General features: G+C 40.0%; 1 protein-coding gene and 1 long non-coding RNA gene across 7 annotated transcripts in view; one reads left to right on the top strand and one right to left on the bottom strand.

Moving 5' to 3' along the window:
• The window catches only part of LOC121293286, an 81,402-nt gene that overhangs the window by 48,779 nt on the left and 12,359 nt on the right, over nt 1–20,264 (bottom strand). The window contains exon 3 of the long non-coding RNA XR_005946477.1: nt 19,499–19,646. This is a non-coding gene — a long non-coding RNA (uncharacterized LOC121293286). The remainder of the gene's footprint in view (nt 1–19,498; nt 19,647–20,264) is intronic.
• caprin2 (caprin family member 2) overlaps nt 1–20,264 on the top strand; it is a 77,079-nt gene that overhangs the window by 55,660 nt on the left and 1,155 nt on the right. For 4 of the 6 annotated variants that reach the window (XM_041216180.1, XM_041216178.1, XM_041216174.1 and 1 more), the window contains 2 exons: nt 2,970–3,036; nt 7,168–8,076. In XM_041216180.1, the coding sequence (XP_041072114.1) occupies nt 2,970–3,036; nt 7,168–7,754 (654 nt within the window). In that variant the 3' untranslated portion in view covers nt 7,755–8,076. Of the gene's footprint in view, nt 1–2,969; nt 3,037–7,167; nt 8,077–20,264 lie in introns of those variants that run through there. The other 2 variants (XM_041216177.1, XM_041216181.1) reach the window with 2 other exon arrangements.

Genomic DNA, 20,264 nt, shown 5'->3' with positions numbered 1-20,264 from the left:
CCCATGAGCAAATATATTCTTTAAAAAATATTGAAACACAAGATTGAGGGACCACGACAAGGTAGATTGAGAGGATGTCCCCCCTGATGGGGGAACCTTGACAAGGTAGATTGAGAGGATGTCCCCCCTGATGGGGGAATTTAGAGACCCAGTTGCAGAATAGGGGGGTCTTACATGAAGGCAGGTGAAGAATTTCTCCAGGTTGTTAGTCTTTTGAAATTCTACAGAGGTGGAGGTTGGGTCATTGATATTCAAGGCCAAGTTAGACAGGTTTTTGACAAGTGAGTCGGCTTATGGGACGCAGGCAGCAATGTGGAACTAAGGCCACGATTGGATCAGCTGTGATATTGAATAGTGGAGCAGGCTCAAGGGGCCAAATGGCCTCTTTCCATTTCTTATATCTTCTTGATCTGTGTCTCCCTTGTTGCTAATTCTTGGGGTAGATTCTGTTGGTTGTTCTTTGGTTTTGTTAGTAGTCCTGAGTTTGAATCTATTGGTGTAACTTTTTCCACTATGTCCTCAATTTTGACACCTTCAGCCTTTTTTATATCAGCTTTTGAAGCTTCAAGCATAAGTTGCGTTTCAGACAAAGACCGTTGGTTGATCTAGCTTGCCATCCATCACCCTGGTATGTAAGAACAGGATCTAACCCTCAAGTCTGCTCTGCCATTTAATGAAATTATGGTTGATCTGTGACTTAACTCCATACAAGCTGCCTTTACCTTAATTCCTTAATACTTTGGATAACAAGTCTATCAATCACATTTAAACTGAACAATTGATCCAGCATCATCAACTCCTAGAAAGCTTGGCCTAAATAGCCAAGTGGTTATGGTACTGGGTTTGTAACCCTAAGATCAAGAGTTCAAATCTCACAATGGCAAACTATGAAACAATGTAACTTCATCTGAAACAGATGGAAACAGGTTTGTACTCGAAAGAGTATCAACTCCTAGAAGTGTTTCCTTTTGAAAAGTCAGGCTTTAATTTTTAGATTCTTTTTCTCCTTGTTAAAAAGTTGAGGACTTGGAGTAGGAAGAAACTACTCTCGTCTGTTCTCATATCTTGAACTTTGATCAAATTGCTGCTTAACCATCTAAATTCCAGGGAATACAGCCCTGGTTTGTCAAATCTCAACTGAACCCCTGGAGTCTAGTATCACCCTGGTAAACCTGTGTTCTATTCCCTCCAAGGCCAATATTTCCTTCCTGAGATGTGGTAACTAGGGTGGCTCACGTTTCAGTCTTGTGATGGGATTGTTGCAATCAATCTCTCCCAATTAGTTGACAACAGACCTAGGCATCACCATGTGAGGGAACCATAGGTTTAAATTGACCTGTTCCTTCTAAGCCTGCTACACTTGGGGCATGTGTTTCAAATTATTCATCCTGTATCCTCAAATATTATCCATTCATAGCTCTAATCTCCTTGCTCTAATCTCCTTTCTCCAATGTCATGTCTAAACCGTCTCAATACCTCCTGCAACGTATAAGCATGCCTTGTATAATTTGACGGAGTTCCTTTTTTTTATCCTACAGACAAACCCTGATCCCAGTTGCTTTTTTTAATGGGATTTTAAACCTGCCATTCTCACTGCTTGAATCTAATGTTCTTAAACTTCCACAACATCAAACAACATTTTAAGTGGCTGCAAGTTGGAAGTATAGTAATGCTGCTGTTGACTTGTGGGCTTGAAGCAGATATTGAAGTCTGTTACTTTTGGCTAACTTGCAGTGCTTTGTTTGCTGCTATCATTAGTAGGACCGTGGCTGTTGTACTGCTTTCTGCAGTTTAGATCGGGTACCCAAGGCACCAAAATGTTGCTGTTATACAGATATTAGGGACTTGAGACAGGACCGGATGAAAGAAGGTTAAGAGAGAGTAATATCTGCTCCAGAATTAATTCTTCTCCATATCCAGCCGAGGCAACAGAATCCGGAATATTTGAAATGCAGATTCTGGTGTGGCTATTGTCTCGAGACAAACCCCCAGCAATGATTTTGATTAAACAGCTGTTGTCTCAACATGATTCAACTTAGTATTGCAGGTCGATGGATTCTCCATATTTTCCTTTGGAAAATAATTTGAGTTGGTATATTGGTCACCTCCACTTTCTGGGGGAAAGAAATTACACTCTCCCCGCCTCCCCTTCCACCCCCCCATAATCACTCGAAGCAGCATGTTACTAATCTGGGATGCTAAGATGTTGTATATTGTTCTGAGTTTCTTTTTCATTTGCAAAGCAAATCCCTGTAGATGTTTCTGAATGCTTTAGGATTGGTGGTCTAAGATTGAAGACCTATGACTAACACATTTATGGTTAAACCTTTGCCAAAACTGGCAACTAGTAATCTGGTATTTTGTGCAAACATGAGGTATTTAACGAAACAAATATTTAACTGCTAATTGGCTTTACATGTGCATGTGGGGATAAGGAGAAAGTGGTCTCCAGGAAGCAATGTTTTCTGAAGGATTTCAGTCTTCAGCAGTGAAGCCTATTGCAGCTACAGTATTTGATTCAGTGTACATCACATCTGCTTAAATGCACTCTGCCTGACCTGCTTTCGAGCTGGTCTGAAAATTATCCATTTGGCTAGACGTGATTTCTGCTGCCAATATCCAAACTCCAACCTAACCCTGTTTACTTAGGCTCCCAGTCTGGCTATGAGCAGTCGTAAGTGTCTCTGTTTTTAAAACACTCTCCTGTCCCTTTCAAATCCCTCCACGAGTTCACCATCTCTGCCCCTCTTTTAAAGAGCATTGGTGTTTCAAGGTGTTCTATAAAGGTGAGTTGAAGTTGCATCTAATCGAATTTTTTTTTTGTGCTGCTTAATGTAGGATGTGGTGCACAAAGTGTATACCTGATGAGAGATTCTGATTCTTCTAATTGTCATTGTGTAATCTGGCAGTATTTGGATGCCTTATCTTCAGGCGATGTATTTAACTGGGATGATGTCTTCCCTTTGCAGGAGTCTGGTTACCAGCAGAACTACAAGCGTGGTGCAGGACTTGGGCCTCGTGGGACCATGAGAGGAGGTAATTATCTAACTAATGATACTTGTACTTGGGACAACTGAAAGTCCAGGAACCACTTTCTTAAATAGCTTATTGATGCCCAAACCCTAAATTAGGTTAATAACAAATGGTGTAATTTGAAACATGGTAACCAGATAGTGTAATACTGAATCCCTTGTGGAAAGGCACAAAATTGAGTTGTTCACTAGCCTTTGCTGGAGTCTGCATTCCCTCTCGTTACCAGCCCATTCCATGTCTGTGTTTTTTGCCAAATGTGGCAACAGTGACAGCCTCATCCTCATCCTCACCAGGTGGGCACATGGCACCAAAGCATATTGTGCAGTGCAAGTTACCCATGCTCGTTACAATGAGCTACATTGCTAGGTTATACTTGAGATGGAAGTACCTTTTTAGGAATTGGCAAAGTAAGATACTCCTTGTGAGAACCTAGAATTTACCATGATCCCGTCGCATTATTTTCTTAATTTGGATGAGGTCAGACTGGTTTTGGATCTGATTTGCACTTACCCACAGTCCTGTTCGACACCATATCAATGCAACACTTTGAAGCTGAGTTGGAGACATAGCTGCATTTTATAGCTTCTGAAGCTTTATTTTCTGGTTAATTAACAGGAATTTATTTGTTCAGACTCCAATTTGACCAGGAATTTAAAATTCCTGAGGTAACCATTGAAGTGGCTTTTTAAAGAAACCCCCATCCCTAGATGCATTAGTACTGGATCCAACCTAGTTTATTCCCACTAATTCAGTGAGGTTTTATTTCCATGCCCCCCCACCCCCCAGAATTTGGAAAACTAATGTCTGATTCAGTTGTAGCATGATACTTCAATGTGCACACGTCTGTTTGCTTAGTTTGGAAATTGGACCATTTTTGAAAAACTTTTTTTTAAAAAGACAATTTGTTAACACCATAACCATTATTGGCTTCCATTTGCTTATATCACACATGGAAAATATTTCTGCTGATAGAAAATGGCTTGGAATGTTTGTACAGAGATTTGTGGTGTCATCTTATCCTTGGGTGTCCAAGCTTCCTGCTTAGCTGGCAACACTGATCAGTCCGAAGTCTAGCCTGAATCACTAGTCGGATAAAGAGTTGTATCTTCACTATTTCCTATCTTCATTTTAGGAACCAGCTCCAGTTGCATGAGTTGAGGTGTCCCTCCTGTAGTATCTGGGCTGATTGGGATGGTTTCTTTAATTTTGACACTTGGTGTTGAGATCTTGCAGTTCTCCTCTTACTCACCTCAAAATACTGGCCTGTAAATGCCAGCTCTTTGCTTTAAAGCTGTGCATTCAGTGGCACAGATGCTCTGTAGTAGTTTGCTCTCTTGCTTTTTATTTCTACTTCCACAAATGATTTCTGCTCCAGGAGTGCATATTATTCCTAGAATTAAGACATTCTGCCTCTATGTTGAAACTATATTTGAGCAAATTAATACAGGAATAACTGGCTGCATTTAAACTTCAGGGCTCTTAAAGATTGTCCAGCATTAGATTTGGTCACTAGCAATTCATGTCCAGTTTGCCAGTTGTTGTCTTTGGCATTTCTTGTCCCCCCAAGAAATTTGAAGCAGTCTTGAAGTATTGAGCCTTCACTAGCCAGAACATTGCCAGTCTAAAGGCACCAATGTTTAAGGATGAAGTGATCAGATTCCCCTGGAGCTGGTATAATACCTTCATTTTTAACTTGGTCCTAATGTGACTTCATGGTCAATCCTGCTACCAGTGCGAATGCCCAATGGTCCATCTTTCTGCCAGTGTCAATATTATCCATTTGGTCTATTTTGAGGCCAGTGGCTAATGTTAGGATGTTAATCATCAAAACAAGATGTTGAGATGTTCTCATTGCAGCTGAATTATCTTGCACCCTGAAGTAGGAGAAGATCTTGGGCAACAAGTGCTGTAATTCAGATTATATTTAGTTTCTTCAAACTACATGAAGATTCTGACTAATTAGAAGCTTTAGAGTTTTAAATGTTACTGCTCTGAAGATGATGTTTATTCAACAGAACACCTATGTAATGCAACTGGGATGCTGACCGGCTAACACCAAGACCTAATGCTCATCTTGTAGAGAGGACTTAGCTGAGCAATCATAAATTAACTTTGCAGTTGCCAGACAAATGTGTTCCCAAAGTCCCCTCTAAATAGCCTCTAGATTTCATATGCAGGGTTTCAACTGATGGCTACAGCCTCTTGTTTCTGAATGCATGCATTGAAATGTCCTTATTAAAATAGATTTGTACGTTGGGCCTGCAGCACACTTTACTTGCTCTAAAATTTAAACTCTATTTGATCTTGCTGTGATTTGGACCCAGAATTCCATCACATTAACTGGAGTGTAGTTACTTCCTTGGCTCCACTTGTATCTGAACACTTCCTTTTTTTTTTGGATGGTCAAACTCTTTCCTGAAGAACTAGATGGAGGGAGTTTGGAATCCTGTCTACAGCACAAGAAAAGTAATATTTTGAAGGTACAGGGTGGTGGATCTGTGCCATGGAATTTAATATCTGAGACCCCGATCTTCAGTTCTCCACCTTTTTTTTTTAAATCCTTAATGATGGAGTCACTTTGCACTTTTAAACCTGTAGCTGATGTTGGTCTGATCAATACTGAATACCCTCTGAGGATTTTCAGGCTTTCCTTCCAGTAGGTGATGTGAAGTTGGAAGCTGCTACCTTCCTGAATGAGGCTGATGCATGTCTGTTTTAGTCCTCACAAGGGCACAAGTCATATCATGGGAGACTAACTGCTCCTAAATTATTTTTCTCTGCAAACATTTCAATTTGCACAAAAGGGTAAACTATGAATCTCATGGAGGTAAAGGAAAAACTTGAATCTTCTGATTTGATTAACAGGTCAGTTTGAGTCACTTGGAAGATTTCCTGACTTGGATGAATGGTGGTTCAATCCAACATAGTGTCTAAACTGATGGCTTTTGAAAGGGCTGGCTTGGAGACAACTGGCAATATTACTTTGATCTGAATTGAACTTCTTTATGTTGAAGGTTCTTATCAAGTGGATTGTTCATTGGTATTGTAGCCCTTGCTTGAACTCCATACAGTGCTGTTTTTTGGAAAACTGTGACTTAAACTAAGGAAACCTTGATTTAAATAGCTTAATTTCATGTTGATTGCTGTCTACGTTGGGTAAGAGTGCAGGGTTATATTCGGGCATTTGGTTGAGTCTGCATCTCCCTCTTCCCTAATTCCTGGAGAGAATTAGGACTTTGATCTGTCACCTGATGCCTGCCTTTTGAACCTAAGATTTCCTGTGGCTTGGAAGTTATTCACTTTTCAAAGTTGATTATTCATTCTCCATTTTATCTGGACCTATACAAATGCCTTGAAGTTTGAGGTAACAATGTTCAAGTAGGAAGAGTACTTTGTCAATCCTAGTAGCTAATTCCTTTTGGAAATGAGTGAGTTTTGGGATGATCTCACTGATGGGAGAGTTCTACCAGTTTGCTGGCATTGTCCAACAGAATGTATTTAACTGTCCAGCAAAAAAGTACTTTGCTTTCTTTTTGTTGCAGTGTTTAGCCCCTGGTACCAATTCTTGGGCACCATTTTATGTTAACTGCCCCTAGATGGAGGTTTTACTGAATAGATTCCCGATGTGAAAGAAATTCAATACAATCTGAATAACTGCTTCTCATGCCCTACCTTTCATTTCTATTGCCAGTTCAGTGTTTATATAAAGCCTCGTTCTGCAGATTGACCACATGTCCCTTGTTTTTCAGCATGTCCTTCCAACCCCTTGATGTCAAAATGTGTATCCAATAGTGTGGCTGCTTCTAAAATTATCCAATATAAAGCTAGTAAATAATTATTTGAATTTGTAGAATGATGCAGGGAGCAAACCATGAACAAGGGGATTTTGAAAAATTGTACTTGTTTCTAGTTTTACAAGAATCAAATTTTATTGTTTTTTTTTCAGCATTTACTTCTGGAAGTTGTGCCAAAAATGGCTTCTAAAGTCTCTAGTTAGCGGTCATGTTTTGATTTGGGTGTGGGAGGTGGTGGGTGGGGGATGGGTGAGGGTGGAAATTTTTGGGATTAAATTTTTAGATCAGAATGTGATATTGCCTTGTCGAGCAGAGCGGGAAATGTTTCAACCTTTAGCAGGTCCTAATTACTCAACTGCAGGGTGGAGCGATTCATCTCAGATGAGCAGTCCAGAACAAGACAGTGAACACTTCAACAGTGGGGATTCTGGACAAGGAGACTCGCGAAGCATTACTCCAGTGGATATGCCGGTGACCAGCCAAGCTGCCACCATTTTGCCAGTACATGTCTACCCTCTCCCTCAGCAGATGAGAGTGGCCTTCTCCACTGCAAGGACCTCTAACTTTACCCCTGGATCCCTGGACCAGCCCATTATCTTTGATCTTCTGCTCAATAACCTTGGAGAAACATTTGACTTTCAGTTGGGGCGTTTTACCTGCCCTGTGAATGGCACCTATGTCTTCATCTTTCACATGCTGAAGCTGGCTGTGAATGTGCCACTCTATGTAAACCTGATGAAGAATGATGAAGTCCTATGCTCAGCTTATGCCAATGATGGTGCCCCAGATCATGAGACTGCCAGCAACCATGCTGTTCTTCAGCTATTCCAGGGAGATCAGATCTGGCTGCGATTGCACAGAGGTGCCATCTACGGTAGCAGCTGGAAGTATTCTACCTTTTCTGGCTACCTCTTGTATCAGGACTGAAAAAAAAAATGTGCTTTAATAGCTTAAATGCTTTGCACTCTGATCACTGTATCTTTAAGGGTCACTGAAGTGAGTTGCCAGAGATGACTTGTTAAACTGTTGCAGTGGTTTTTCTGGAATTTGGGTTTGCACTGACTGGGCACTTTAACCTGTGATGCCTTGCTGGTAGAGCTGTGAATATATTCTGTTACAGAATGTTACGACTTGCACTTGTCAGTCAAAGACAACTTGTGTGACTGTTCTAATGGATAGATTCCCTTAGCAAGATATCCTGCTATTTACAATGCCTCATGGTGCCTCAATAAAGATATTCTGCACTGTTGATGGTTGGTGTTTTGAATGGACAGTGTAGCTACCAAATCTTGTGCATTTTAAGAATTATGGAGTTGACAACTCTGCAAATGTTAAGTGAAGCACTCATTTTCTGCAAAATGTCAGTACTTTAGACAAGTCACAAACTTATAATGAATTTGTCCCAGTTTGCATCTTTTCACATTTTGAAATACCTCTTGACTTGCCACCTCCCCATGTATTTTTTAACCTTCACCTTTTTCGCTGAAAACCAACCCTGTTGACTATTCTTGGAGATTCATTACCAATTAAGGATTATTAAAGTTAGCATGATTCCCAACCAGTGAATCCCTCAATTAGCCATACTGGGTCAAAATTTCCTCTAAGGATTCCTAAAGCTGCTTACAGAACAGGTTCACAATTTAATTTGAAATATTTTCTCTTCTCTCCTTCCCACCATGACTTTTAATGTTATTTCTGAAATTGCAGAAACTCTGAACTAGAAGCCAAAGATTCCTACTTTAATCGATTAAAGAATGCTTGCAATATTTGTATTTCATGGTTCAATAAATTTCATTCACCAAATTGACATTTTCTAAAAATTAATCTTGCACATGGTAATTAATCTAGTTTTTCTCTTAATCTTTTCTTACCATGCACATTGAACCTAACTTAATCGGTGAAAAGGGTAGTTTTTAATTGCTTTCAACATATCAACTATGAAAGCTTCTCATGATAAAGGAGGTGAGAGCAGTTCTCCTGCCCCAACCTTTTGCTGAAGATGTACTTGGTGCTTTTGAGCAACTAACTTTTGTGTGTATTCAAACTAGTCCAAAGGACAATAGTACAGATCAGTTATTTGTATCAATGAATGTCAAATCCAATTTGCCTGGAAGATTTTCAGTGGAAACGCTTTATTCAAGTACTTATTTGGAGGTGAGATATATATTCCCAAAATTGGAATGGAAAATGTTTCTTGCCCAAAAGATTTAGTTGGGAGGGGTGAAAAAATCTCAATTCTTCAAGGCCTTTTTTTCTATTTTGGGGCAGTTGAATAGAAATGCACCAAGTCCTTACCAAAGAGCAACAATTGAGGTTGGTTTGAGTAACTTTCCCCCTGCAGCTAAGTCATTGACCTGTTTCAGCTAAGTCTCTTTGCTTATTAGCAAGTTTAATTTTGACACATTCAAGTTTATTTTGGTATGGGGAGGGAAGCATTTATCAATTTTACAGGAAAGTTTTTTTGGAATAGCATTTTCATTGCTCTGAAGAATGCCCTACTGTTAGCGTGATAGCTCTTTGACATCTTTAATTGGTTGCTCCATGCTGAGTCTTTGCTTTTTTCCCCCATTATGCCCATTTTTCTGTTAACCACCTTTTTGTAGTCAACATGAGTAAAGAGGGATTCATTCTGTGAAAGAATGAGACACTCAGATTTTGTGGCTGGGTGTGGATGATGGTGATAATGGAAGAAATTTGCAGGCACTTAATTTTCCAGTCTCCTGTTTGGGTAGTGCACCCTTGGGCATCAGGCTTGTCCTCTTTCAATAACACTATCCTTAATGACATTTCTCTGAAGATTAAAAGGTTCCATGGAGGAGGAAGTTCCAAGTATGTGTTGCATGCTGAATAGCAAATGGCATCATCAGTTCTGATCCCTACTGTTCTTTATTATTCCATTCCAAACTTTTCTAAACCAGTTTTACTAGATTCATAGAAAATCCAAAGAATCACAAGTCTTCAAATTTGTAACCTGTTCTTTAAATATTGATTTACTCCCAACTGCTTTTTTTATTTGACTGTAGGATAGCTAAGCTCTTGTATAGGAAAGCATCAGGACCCATCTTTTATAATAAACCTCGATCCCTAGGTTGGCCCAAAATGAATGAATTGAGAGCAGTCACTAGTTCTTGGGCATTTATTAACTTTGCATGGGTGGAGGAAAGTTGCTCTCCTTTTAAACTTTATTCCATACAAGCACTTTCATTATTTGTCAGTTCATGCTATCTTGTTCATTTTCAGGCTATTTCACCACTTCACATTTAAGAGTGAGTGTTTTATCCCTCACTAGGCCTTCAGCACAGCCTCAAGTGATGTTTTGTGATGTTTATGCTGACACCAATAGTTGGCAAATTTGTCACTAATTCATTTAGCTATTGAAAGAACAATTGGGACTATGGTTGGAGCTAACCAAGGAATCTTGGTTTGTCCTATAGGGCATAACAACTTGATGTCTTTGAAACCTCAATGGCCATAGCACCTGCCCAGATGGGCTGTTGCCTGTTCAAGCTGGTGGAACCTTGGAATTCTAGCATTGGGTGAGGGAAATACATGGGCAGGTAACCTAGAAAGACCTTGTCAAAGTTTGTGCCCTGAATCTTAGCACCTAATGTGAGCTTTAAGTGAGTTTGAGTTGGCACATATCTGTTCTCTATAAGTTGCCTTGATTGCCTTTGACTCACTGTCATCACAAATGTTTGAGGACATCTGATTAGACTTGATGAATAAAGATCACAGACACTGCAGCTCAGTTTTTTTTTCTTGGTATAAGATGTAGTTCACCTCAATGGTTATGGAACTCTCCAAGAATGACTTCAGGCTCAAAACCAGCCATGCAGATGTTCACTCTCTTTCTTTGCTTCTATTTTGCCTGCTGTCTTTTTAGGATTTGCACCTGAGGTTCCAATGGATGAACAATCCCTTTCCCTAAAGAGCACAACAGGGGTTAGTGATGAAAATGCAACACTGCCTCTTTTCCTTTTCTTTCAGCATTCCTGCCCTGTTTATCCAGTTATCCATATTCAGTAAACAAAAGGCCTCTCCTGCAAGAAATTCCATCCAAGAATGATAACTTGATTGAGAACCCTGGGAATGGCTATGAAGTTCTGCTTGTCAACTTCTCTGATCTGGTTGTGGAAGGGTGTGTCTCAGCTCTGAAACAGGGTTGCAGCTACAATGCTATGGTGATCTGTTGGAGGGCATTCATCCTTGATTTTTCGAAAGCATGATAAATTTAGTCTGCAAATCCAAAGCTTTAAAATATTGTTCAGCTTTGAAATGCTTGTATCTATGCTAATTTGAGTGAGTAGAATCCAATACTCTCCCACAGTGATACAAGTGCCCTGTCCCCGCTGAAATTGTAATGCTTTTTAATGGTGGATACAATATCAATTTGGGTTGCAGTTTTTCCACTTTAGTGCTAGCATTGGGAAATAAGTCGAGGTGCCTGGGCAGAGTGAGTGATTCTATTGATTTTGTTTGCTGTTAATGGGTGAACTTGGAGAATTTTAGGTAGACTGATTTTTGCTTTAGCCATTTAACGACCAGTATTGAGAGGACCCAAACTGAATAATCATTGTGGAAACACATGTCAACATTGTGTCACGTCATCATGCAGCTCCACTACTGCTGTAGACTGAAGCTCCTGGAACTGAGTTTGTTATCTTGTGTTCCAAGATGCAAGTCTTCAGCAACCCACACCCTACTGTAGTGCACATCCAATTTTAAGTTAATTGTTCAATACTGGGAAGACAGAAGCCATTGTTTCAGTTCTCCACTAAGCTCTTGTTTCCTAGCTACAGATCCATCTCTTTCCTTGACAACAGTGAGATTAAGCCAGTTTGTTTGCAATCTTGGTATCACATTTGACAGATGAGTTTATGGCCTCGTTTGTACGAAGACCATGTATTTTTGCCTCTGTCACCTGACTTCATCCTGTCTGGTCTAAGCTAATCTACTGAAATCCTCATTCATGCCTTAATTACCCCTGAACTTGACTATTCTAATGCACTCCTGGCTGGTGTCTTACATTGCCCTCATGTTCATGAAGGTTACATCCAAAGCTCTGCTGCCTGTATCTTACCTTGCAGCAAGTCCCATTCTCCTATCAGCCCTGTGCTTACTGACCTATGTTGTTTGACCAGGAGTCTTGTCTTTAATTTTCATCCTTTGTTTTCAAATCCTTCCATAGCCTTACTCCTCCCTATCTCTATAGTCTCCTCCAACTCCACAACCCTCAAAACTGTGCTCCTCTAATTCCTCTAATTATTGCTCCACCATTGGCTGTACTATCAATTGCCTTGACCCCAGTCTTTGGAATACCAAACCTTTCTGCCTCTTTGTACCTCACGTTCCTTTTTTAAGACACTCCTTCAAAATTTGATCAAGATCTAGGTTTTATTATCTGACTTAACATCTACAAATCTTTAAGATGCTTCACAGGAGCATTACAAAATAAAGTCTTATGTTGAAGGCTCCACAAAAACAGAAGTTACTTAGACTGAGAAACATTATCTCGGCTTTGACATGTCAGCAAACAAAGCTGCCACATAGCCTTTTGTTTCAGCATTCCTAGCCTATTCCTTGGTCTGACAGATGATTGATTAGGTCTGAAATCAAAACAGAAAATGCTAGAAAAACGTAGCAGGTCTCAAGCTTTAGTTCTAAAGAAGTCTTGACGTTAACTCCTTTCTCCACAGATGCTGTCAGACATGTGTTTTTCTAGCATTTTCTGTTATTTCAGATTTTTGGCATCTGCAGCATTTTTGCTTTGGTTTGTCTTGTGGCTCAGTTTTGAACCTGTGTAATGGACTTGCATGATCACTTAAGGATGTGACTTTTTTCTTTTCAAAGTGATAGTATTTCCGGTGATATTTTCCCCTTGAATGATGATCATTACTGTTTCTTTGTAAAGGCTAAATTTTCCACGGAACACTGATGGCATACCATTCCCTTTTTTTTCACCCAGTCAGCGTGACTCCCCAAGGACTTCAGATAATAGTACCCGTGTGTAATTGTTTATGCGTATTGGACCAGAAGGTCAGTGTGAGCCTGGTACTGAATATCCTGGTCATTTTTTTATATAGAGAGATCTCATGTAGAGAACTGCATCACTAACACTAACCATTGCCCAAATGTGCTGTAAAGAATCTACCTTGCACGACGTAGATATCACTACCTTCACCTGCCTAGGCCGTAAGCTCCGGAATTCCCTCCTGAAACCTCTTTTCAACCCCCTCCTCAATCCCATGCCTTTTTCTCATCCTTTCTTATATATAAAAAAAAACCCTGCTTCTGACCAAACTTGTGGTGGTGTCAAATTCTGTTTAACACTCTTGCGAAGTACCTTGGCAAGTTTTACAGTGCTCAAGGTGCTGTATATGAATGCTGCTTATTGAATGCCACGTGCTAATATATTCCAAGTCTCCTGCAAAATGCATTTATAGTTTGCTCACATCTGTGGTCCTGGTGATTGTAAGTTTCTTGGTTTAAGAACATGGCCATCCATTTTAAAAAAAAAAAGTTCACATTCTGTTGGTTAAAATATTACACACAACATTGTGTGATGAAAGCTTGCTTGTGTAGGTTGATTTGATTTTCATTAAGATGAGGTTCAAATTTCTTGGCTCCTATTGATTTGAGATAGAGCCATAATTATTTGAAATTCATTTTGTCAAACTATGACAAGTAGAGTACAGCAGGATTTTTATCCACAAAACTAGTGAGTGGGGGAAAAGTTGTATAATATTGATTTCTCCAGGAATAATAGTGTAAGGTATGTATTGCTTTATGGCAAAGGTGCCCACATTCATGGCTATGCACCGTGCAGATTTTAGAGCCACACACTTAAATGTACACTCCTGTTTATGTATCAAGCTGCAATCGACCACTGAGGTGGCAACCATTCTAAACTGGATCATTTCCAAAATCTCTAGACCATCACAATTCAACTGAGACATAGCAGCAGATAAGAACTGACTGACTTATGGGATCTAGCTTGGATGTTCCTATTGTGTGGTACATAACTAAGTAGTTGAATAATGAGAGCATAAAACAGGTGTAATGTTCCTGAGATGGAGAGAAGGAAAATAAAATGTTGAGCTCTCCATCTGCTGTAGTATTGTGTACAGTTTCTGTCTCCTTACCAAAGGAGTTTCTGTCTCCTTACTTGGCATAGAGGGAGTGCAGAGGAATCATCAGACTGATTCCTGGAATGGTGGGATTGTCCTAAGAGAAGAGATTGAGGGCCTATATTCTCTAGTTTAGAATGAGAGGTGATCTCATTAAAGCATACAGGATGCTTATAGGGCTCAACAGGGTAGATGCAGGAAGGATGTTTCCCCTGGCTGTGGAGTCTAGAACCAGGGAACACTATCTCAGCATAAGGAGTAGGCCATTTAGGACTGCGATGAGGAGGAATCTCTTCACGCAGAGGGTGGTGAATCTTCAGAATTCCCTACCCCAGAGGGCTGTGGAGGCTCATTGAGTATGTTCAAGATGGCGATCGATAGGTTTCTGGATAGTAAAGATATAAAGCAACATGGGGATAGTGATATGGAGAAAAATAGCTTTGAGATAGATCAGCCATGACCTAATTGAATGGCTGATCAGGTTCAAGAGGCTGAAAGGAGGAATAGGCCAATTTCCTGTGGTGTCTCCCCTTGTGCAAATCAATATTCTGAGGGGCAATGGTGCAAGGCAAATTAGCAGGAAGGGGGAGAAAAGACTTTTTTGTGTATCTAATCTCAGTCCAAGTAGTTGTGCAACATGCTAGAAAGCATCAGTGCTGAACCCTATTAGATTGCTACCTCCTTATGTTGGAATTGAGGGATTTAAAATGTAGGTGACTAAAACCAGGGCAATAAGTGGAGAGGGCACACCCTGAGCCATGCTGTGTTAGCTTGATGTCATTGCAATTACACAGCTCTTCCTTGAGACATTATCCCTGCCTGGGGATTCCACCACAGCAGCTGAGACAATCCAGAATATTTTAAAACAATCTACATTCTAAACAAAATGAACCATACGGTAAATTGACTTTTTAAAAGAATGCTTTCTCCCAATGTTCATGGTTTTTAAAAAAAAAAAAATAATTCCGGATCCTGATCTGTACCTTCAAAAACTGTGCACCAAGTTTTGTTGAAATCTGTGCATTAGTTTGAGTTATATTGTTTACAGACAAACAGGTGAAAACATTAATTCTGAAGGTGGACAGGGGCAGAGTTAATACAGAAAGCAAAAGGGAAGTTAAAGCACAACTTTTTTTTTCAAAGCACCAACACGTCTGAGGTGAAATATTAACCTGCTCTCCATAGATGCTACCTGATCATGAGTCTTTACGTTTTCTGCTTCATTTCAGTTCCACCACCACCATCATCATCATCTGCAGTGTTTTGCTTTTTTACATAGGTGGAATTTGGGGTCTGTTGCTGCAATTAATTTCATTGTGTCTAGGTTGCCCTTCACTGTATTGTTTAAAATGTCATTCCTTTTTGCCTGATCAAATAGGCACATGAAGCTCTTTAACTGAATAATAGAACTTGCAATTCCAGTAAGAGATTTATTTAACATCGCCACAAGCGTTTCAAATTTCAATGTAAAATCAGTTTCAACATCTGTGAATTTCTGTTCTTAACTGAAGTCATTATTATTTTAGTAACCCTAGCTGGGCCCAATTTCATCATTATATAAAAAAAACTTCAATTTATAATGCTTTACTGTTTTAATGTTGGAAATGTAGTAGCCAATTTGCACACAGCACAAACAGCACACTGCCCTGTTGGGCTCGCTTTTGACCACATTCTAGCAGTCCCTTATGGTTCAAATCTAGTCTGTCTGCTCCTTGAATATACTCAATGGCTTAGTCTCCATAACTCTAGAGTTGATTCATGACTTTTGGAGAAGAAATTCCTCATCTCAGCCTTAAATGAGCAACCCTTATTCTGAAATATTCCCCCAGTTCTGGATTTCCCCCAAAAGGGGAAATGCCTTCTCAACATCTACCCTGACAAGATCCCTTTACACTCTTCTATATTCCAACAAGATTACCTCTCATTCTTCTAAACTCCAATGAGGACCGGCCCAACCTACTTAACCTTTGCTCATGAGATAACCCCTTCATCCCAGGAATGTAGCTATTGAACCACATCTGAACTGCCTGCAATGCATATGCATTCCTTAAATAAGGAGACCAATCTTGTAGGCAGTATTCTAGGTGTGGTCTCACTAACATCCTGTATAGTTGGAGCACGATTTCTCTACTGTGATACTCCTCTGCCTTGTAGTAAAGATTAACATTTGTTCAAATTTAAAATACAAAAGTTTGGCAGTTAACAGTCCCCTGGTGCATTCTCCATGGCAACAGCACCTCTACCAGAGTCCACTTGCCAACCAATCAGCGCGCACAACTCTCATGCAATATAAATTGTTGTTCACTTTACTGTTGGTATTCTTGCCAACTGTCCTGATGAGTGCAAGACAAACGTTTGACAATTTTTTTTATTCAGCAATACTCAAGTTTTGTACTACCAAACAACTTTTCACATTATACTGCATCTGCCAGATTTTTGCCCAATTACTTAACCTATCTACATTCCTTTGACATCTTGAAATCACTTCACTTCCCCCTTTGTGTTGCTGATTATTTTAAAATTTATTAAAATTTGTAATGTGTCTGGTTTGTTTCATGAGGGGGAGGAAGAGGAAAATGGTCAGGATCCCATATCTCACTTACTCTGGTGTTAGCAGTTTCTCCGTACTCATGACACTCTGCTGCTGTACAATTCTCTCATAAATGTTCAATATCTTTACATGCCCACTGTGTCAGCTTATTTTAAGCACTTCCATTAAAACATTGTGTTGATACATTTGATATGAAAACATTAAATTCTGCAAGATTTTATCACCAACGATTATATAGATGGGGTCATTTCCAAATTACTTTCTGGAACCAAGAAATGAACTCCAGCATTAAATTAGTTCCCTAAAAATAACCCAGCACTTGCTCAAACATTTACCTGAGGTGATATTCAGCAGGGATGGTTTCAAAGGTTTTGATTTTCAGACCAAGTGCAAACAACTAACTTGCCCTTGTGCCTAAATATAAAAGTACAAACTGCTGACTAAAGGCATATTAAAGGAAATTGGCAGTGTGGATATTTAAAGGCAGTTCTTATATCAATGTAGAGGTCACCACTGTTTGCATCCTATAAGATTTAAGCTTATTCTACTTTAGGAATGGATGGTAGGGGAAGAGCAGGATAAAAACACTCCAATACCGGTACGCTCTGCTTGCTGCTGCAACATATTCTGCAGAGACAAAGGTTACGTGCAGCAGTTACCATAAAAGGCGAGGAAATAGGGGAAAAAAGACTGCAAGGGTTCCCAGGATTATTAGTGAGGAGGGCCATTAACCCAGCCATCCAGAAACAGCCTGCAATCCTCCCATCCAACTGATCCTTAAATAATTCCAACTGGATGATTAAAACAGCAACCCACACTAACCAAATCTGTACGTTAGTGAAAACACGCAAAGAATTGGACAGTAAGCCACACTGATGTGCAGCAATCCCTTTGTTCTGTATCAGTTTTACATATGTTCTTATGATAGACTAAACAATCCCTGCTAGATATGGGCTGCTGCATTATATAATTTGCTACCTCCATCCTCCACAAGAAATGGAGTGGGTGGGGGAAGGGGAGATGAGATTTTTTTCTTAATAGTGAGTTCTTATGATCTGCAAAGTGGCGGCTGAAAGGCCGATGGAAGCAGATTCACTTCCAAAGGGAAACTAGATACACGCTTGAAAAGGAAACATTTGCAGTGTAGTGGGAAAGAGCAGGGGAGTGGGACAAATTGGATAGCACTTTCAGGGAGCCTGCACAGTGGGATGGGCTGAATGGTCCCTTCCTGAGCTGTATCATTCTATGCAATGGAGAAAACTTTTCAATTCAAACTGATGATCTAAGTAACTCGCTCAGTTGGAATGCTGAGCACTGTGAAACGTGAGCAAAAATCCACAAGGCCGAGGTTTCCTCATGCAGCTATGTTTTCAGTTCATTGCTTCTGATGTTAGTCTGACAACAATATTGTCTCTACTGTTTTACCTTTTCCCTTATTTCCCCCTTTTCAAAAAAATACAGCTTCGTATTTGCAACATTGTTGGGACGAATTTAATTTGCATGTGGCTCCCCAGCTATTTTCATTTTAGCAGTAAATGAGAGCATAAATGCTGTCTTGCAGCAGGTTTAATAAAAACCAGTGGTTTTGATTCTAAATCTATTAAATCTTACATGGAATTTACACCACAGAAACAGGCCTTTCAAACCAACGGGTCTATGCCAGTGTTCATGCTCCACAGCAGTCTTCTCCCATTCTATTTATTTAATCGCACTCCAGATTAGACTGTGTGCACTGTGGCTCAGTTGGTAGCACACTCGCCTCTGAGTCACAAGGTCCCGGGTTTAAGTCCCATTCCAGGACTTGAGCAACAAAAACAAGGCTGACATTCCGAGTGCAGTACTGAAGGAGTGCTGCTGGACTGTCGGAGGTGACACCTTTTGGATGAGATGCTAAAATGAGGCCCCATCTGCCTCCTTAGGTGAATGTAAATGATTCCATGACACTATTTTGAAGAAGAGCACGGAGGTTATCCCCAGTATTCACCCCTCAAGCAACATCACCAAAAAAAAACAATATCTAGTGATTATTCCATTATTTGTGGGAGTTCACTGTGTGCCAATTGGCTGCTGGTGTTTCCTGCATTACAGCAGTGACTATACTTCAAAGATACTTCATTGACTGTCCACTACCTGGAGATGCCTAGTGGTTATGAAAGGCGAAAATTTATTCTTTCATAGGATATGAGCATCACTGCCAAGGTCAGCATTTGTTGCCCATTCCTAATATCCCTTGAACTGGTTGACTTGCTTGGCTATTTCAGCAGGATTAAGGGTCAACCACATTGCTGTGGGCCAGACCAGATAAGGATGGCAGAATTATTTCCCTAAAGGGCATTTGTGAACCAGATGGGTTTTTACAACAATCAATGATATTGGGGTCACCATTACTGAGAATAGCTTTATGTTTCCAGATTTTATGAATTGAATTTAAATTCTACCAGCTGCCGTGGTGGGATTTGAAGCCATACTCCTAGAGGATTAGCCTGGGCCTCTGGATTACTAGTTCAGTGACATTGCCACTATGCCACCATTTCCCCCTTATTTATTTTGAATCAGCATATCCTTTATTCATTTCTCCCTCATATACTTATCTAGCTTCCCCTTAGATGCAATTCACTTCAACCACTCCGTGTGGTAGGGAGTTTCGGCTATTGAGTGAAATGTGCACCATGCAGCATGAGGCTTGCTACAGCCGGCATTAAGACTATGTGATGAACAGCAGCACTCCCTTTGATTTCAGATGTGAAAACATCAATGATTAACCTTCCTAAGACCTCCATACCTGATGCACATTTTTTACATTAAAGTCCTTGTTTTCTTTGCTAAGCTAATGTGCCTGGAAGGAAACATTGATGTGGAAAATTTTTTAAAACTTTGTAAACTTTACATGTACTTCATGTAGGCCAATACAGAACGATGGCCCAGATTTTGTGGTCAGTGGCAAAGTAACAGCCCTTGCCGTTGACTCAGAATAAATCTCTGCAGCAACCTACTGTAATTTCAGTTGCCTTGAGTGATGACTCTCTCCTGGCATCGGTAGCAGTGCGGACTGGCAGCGTTGTCCAGTGCAGTTGTAAAAGGCAGGCAGTTGTGAGAGTAGCTCACAGTAACTGCACCCCAAAAACTGTAGAATGCAGGCTGCTGCAATAAAAATACATTGAAATGTTGGATTTAGTTAGACATGATTAATTAGTGAAATTTAAAAATGTAAACATTTTTAAAGTACAATAGTTCCGATCAGAAAAATAATTTAAAAAGTGATATTTAAAAAATAGTCATGGATTTTACTTTTTAACAAGAGTTTAAAAAATGTTTCATGTTAAAATATCAATCAATTTTAACTTTTAAAAGGCTCTGAGCCTCCTCAGGTTGAGAGGATGCTACTAATGGCTGGAAATGCAGGTGCAAAATTGAAGCTTAATTAATTAGTAATTAGAGGGCAAGTAGCCCAAATTTGCACTTGTTCTATACTTGCCTTTTGAAGTCATGAGCCCCCGGTGGTGGTGTGGATTGGTCCTGCATCTTTCGGATTTGCACTGCAGTGCGCATGTCACACTCTGGAAGTCGCAGGGCCTCTCCGACATCCAGTGGCAGTGAACAATGCAAGCAACAAATCACATTGAAAGATTGTTGTTTAAACCAGCTAATAGCCCATGAAGAAAATGTGCATCTCTGTCAAGATGGTGCACAGACACATAGTTATTGATGCATCTGAATCACAGGATGAAGCAGCTGTAAATTGCTCAAGGGAATTTTACA

This window comes from Carcharodon carcharias, chromosome 21, assembly GCF_017639515.1.
Source record: "Carcharodon carcharias isolate sCarCar2 chromosome 21, sCarCar2.pri, whole genome shotgun sequence".
Classification (NCBI taxonomy): Eukaryota; Metazoa; Chordata; class Chondrichthyes; order Lamniformes; family Lamnidae; genus Carcharodon; species Carcharodon carcharias.
Note: the sequence above shows the minus strand (reverse complement) of the source record. Positions and strands in the feature narration are given on the sequence as shown.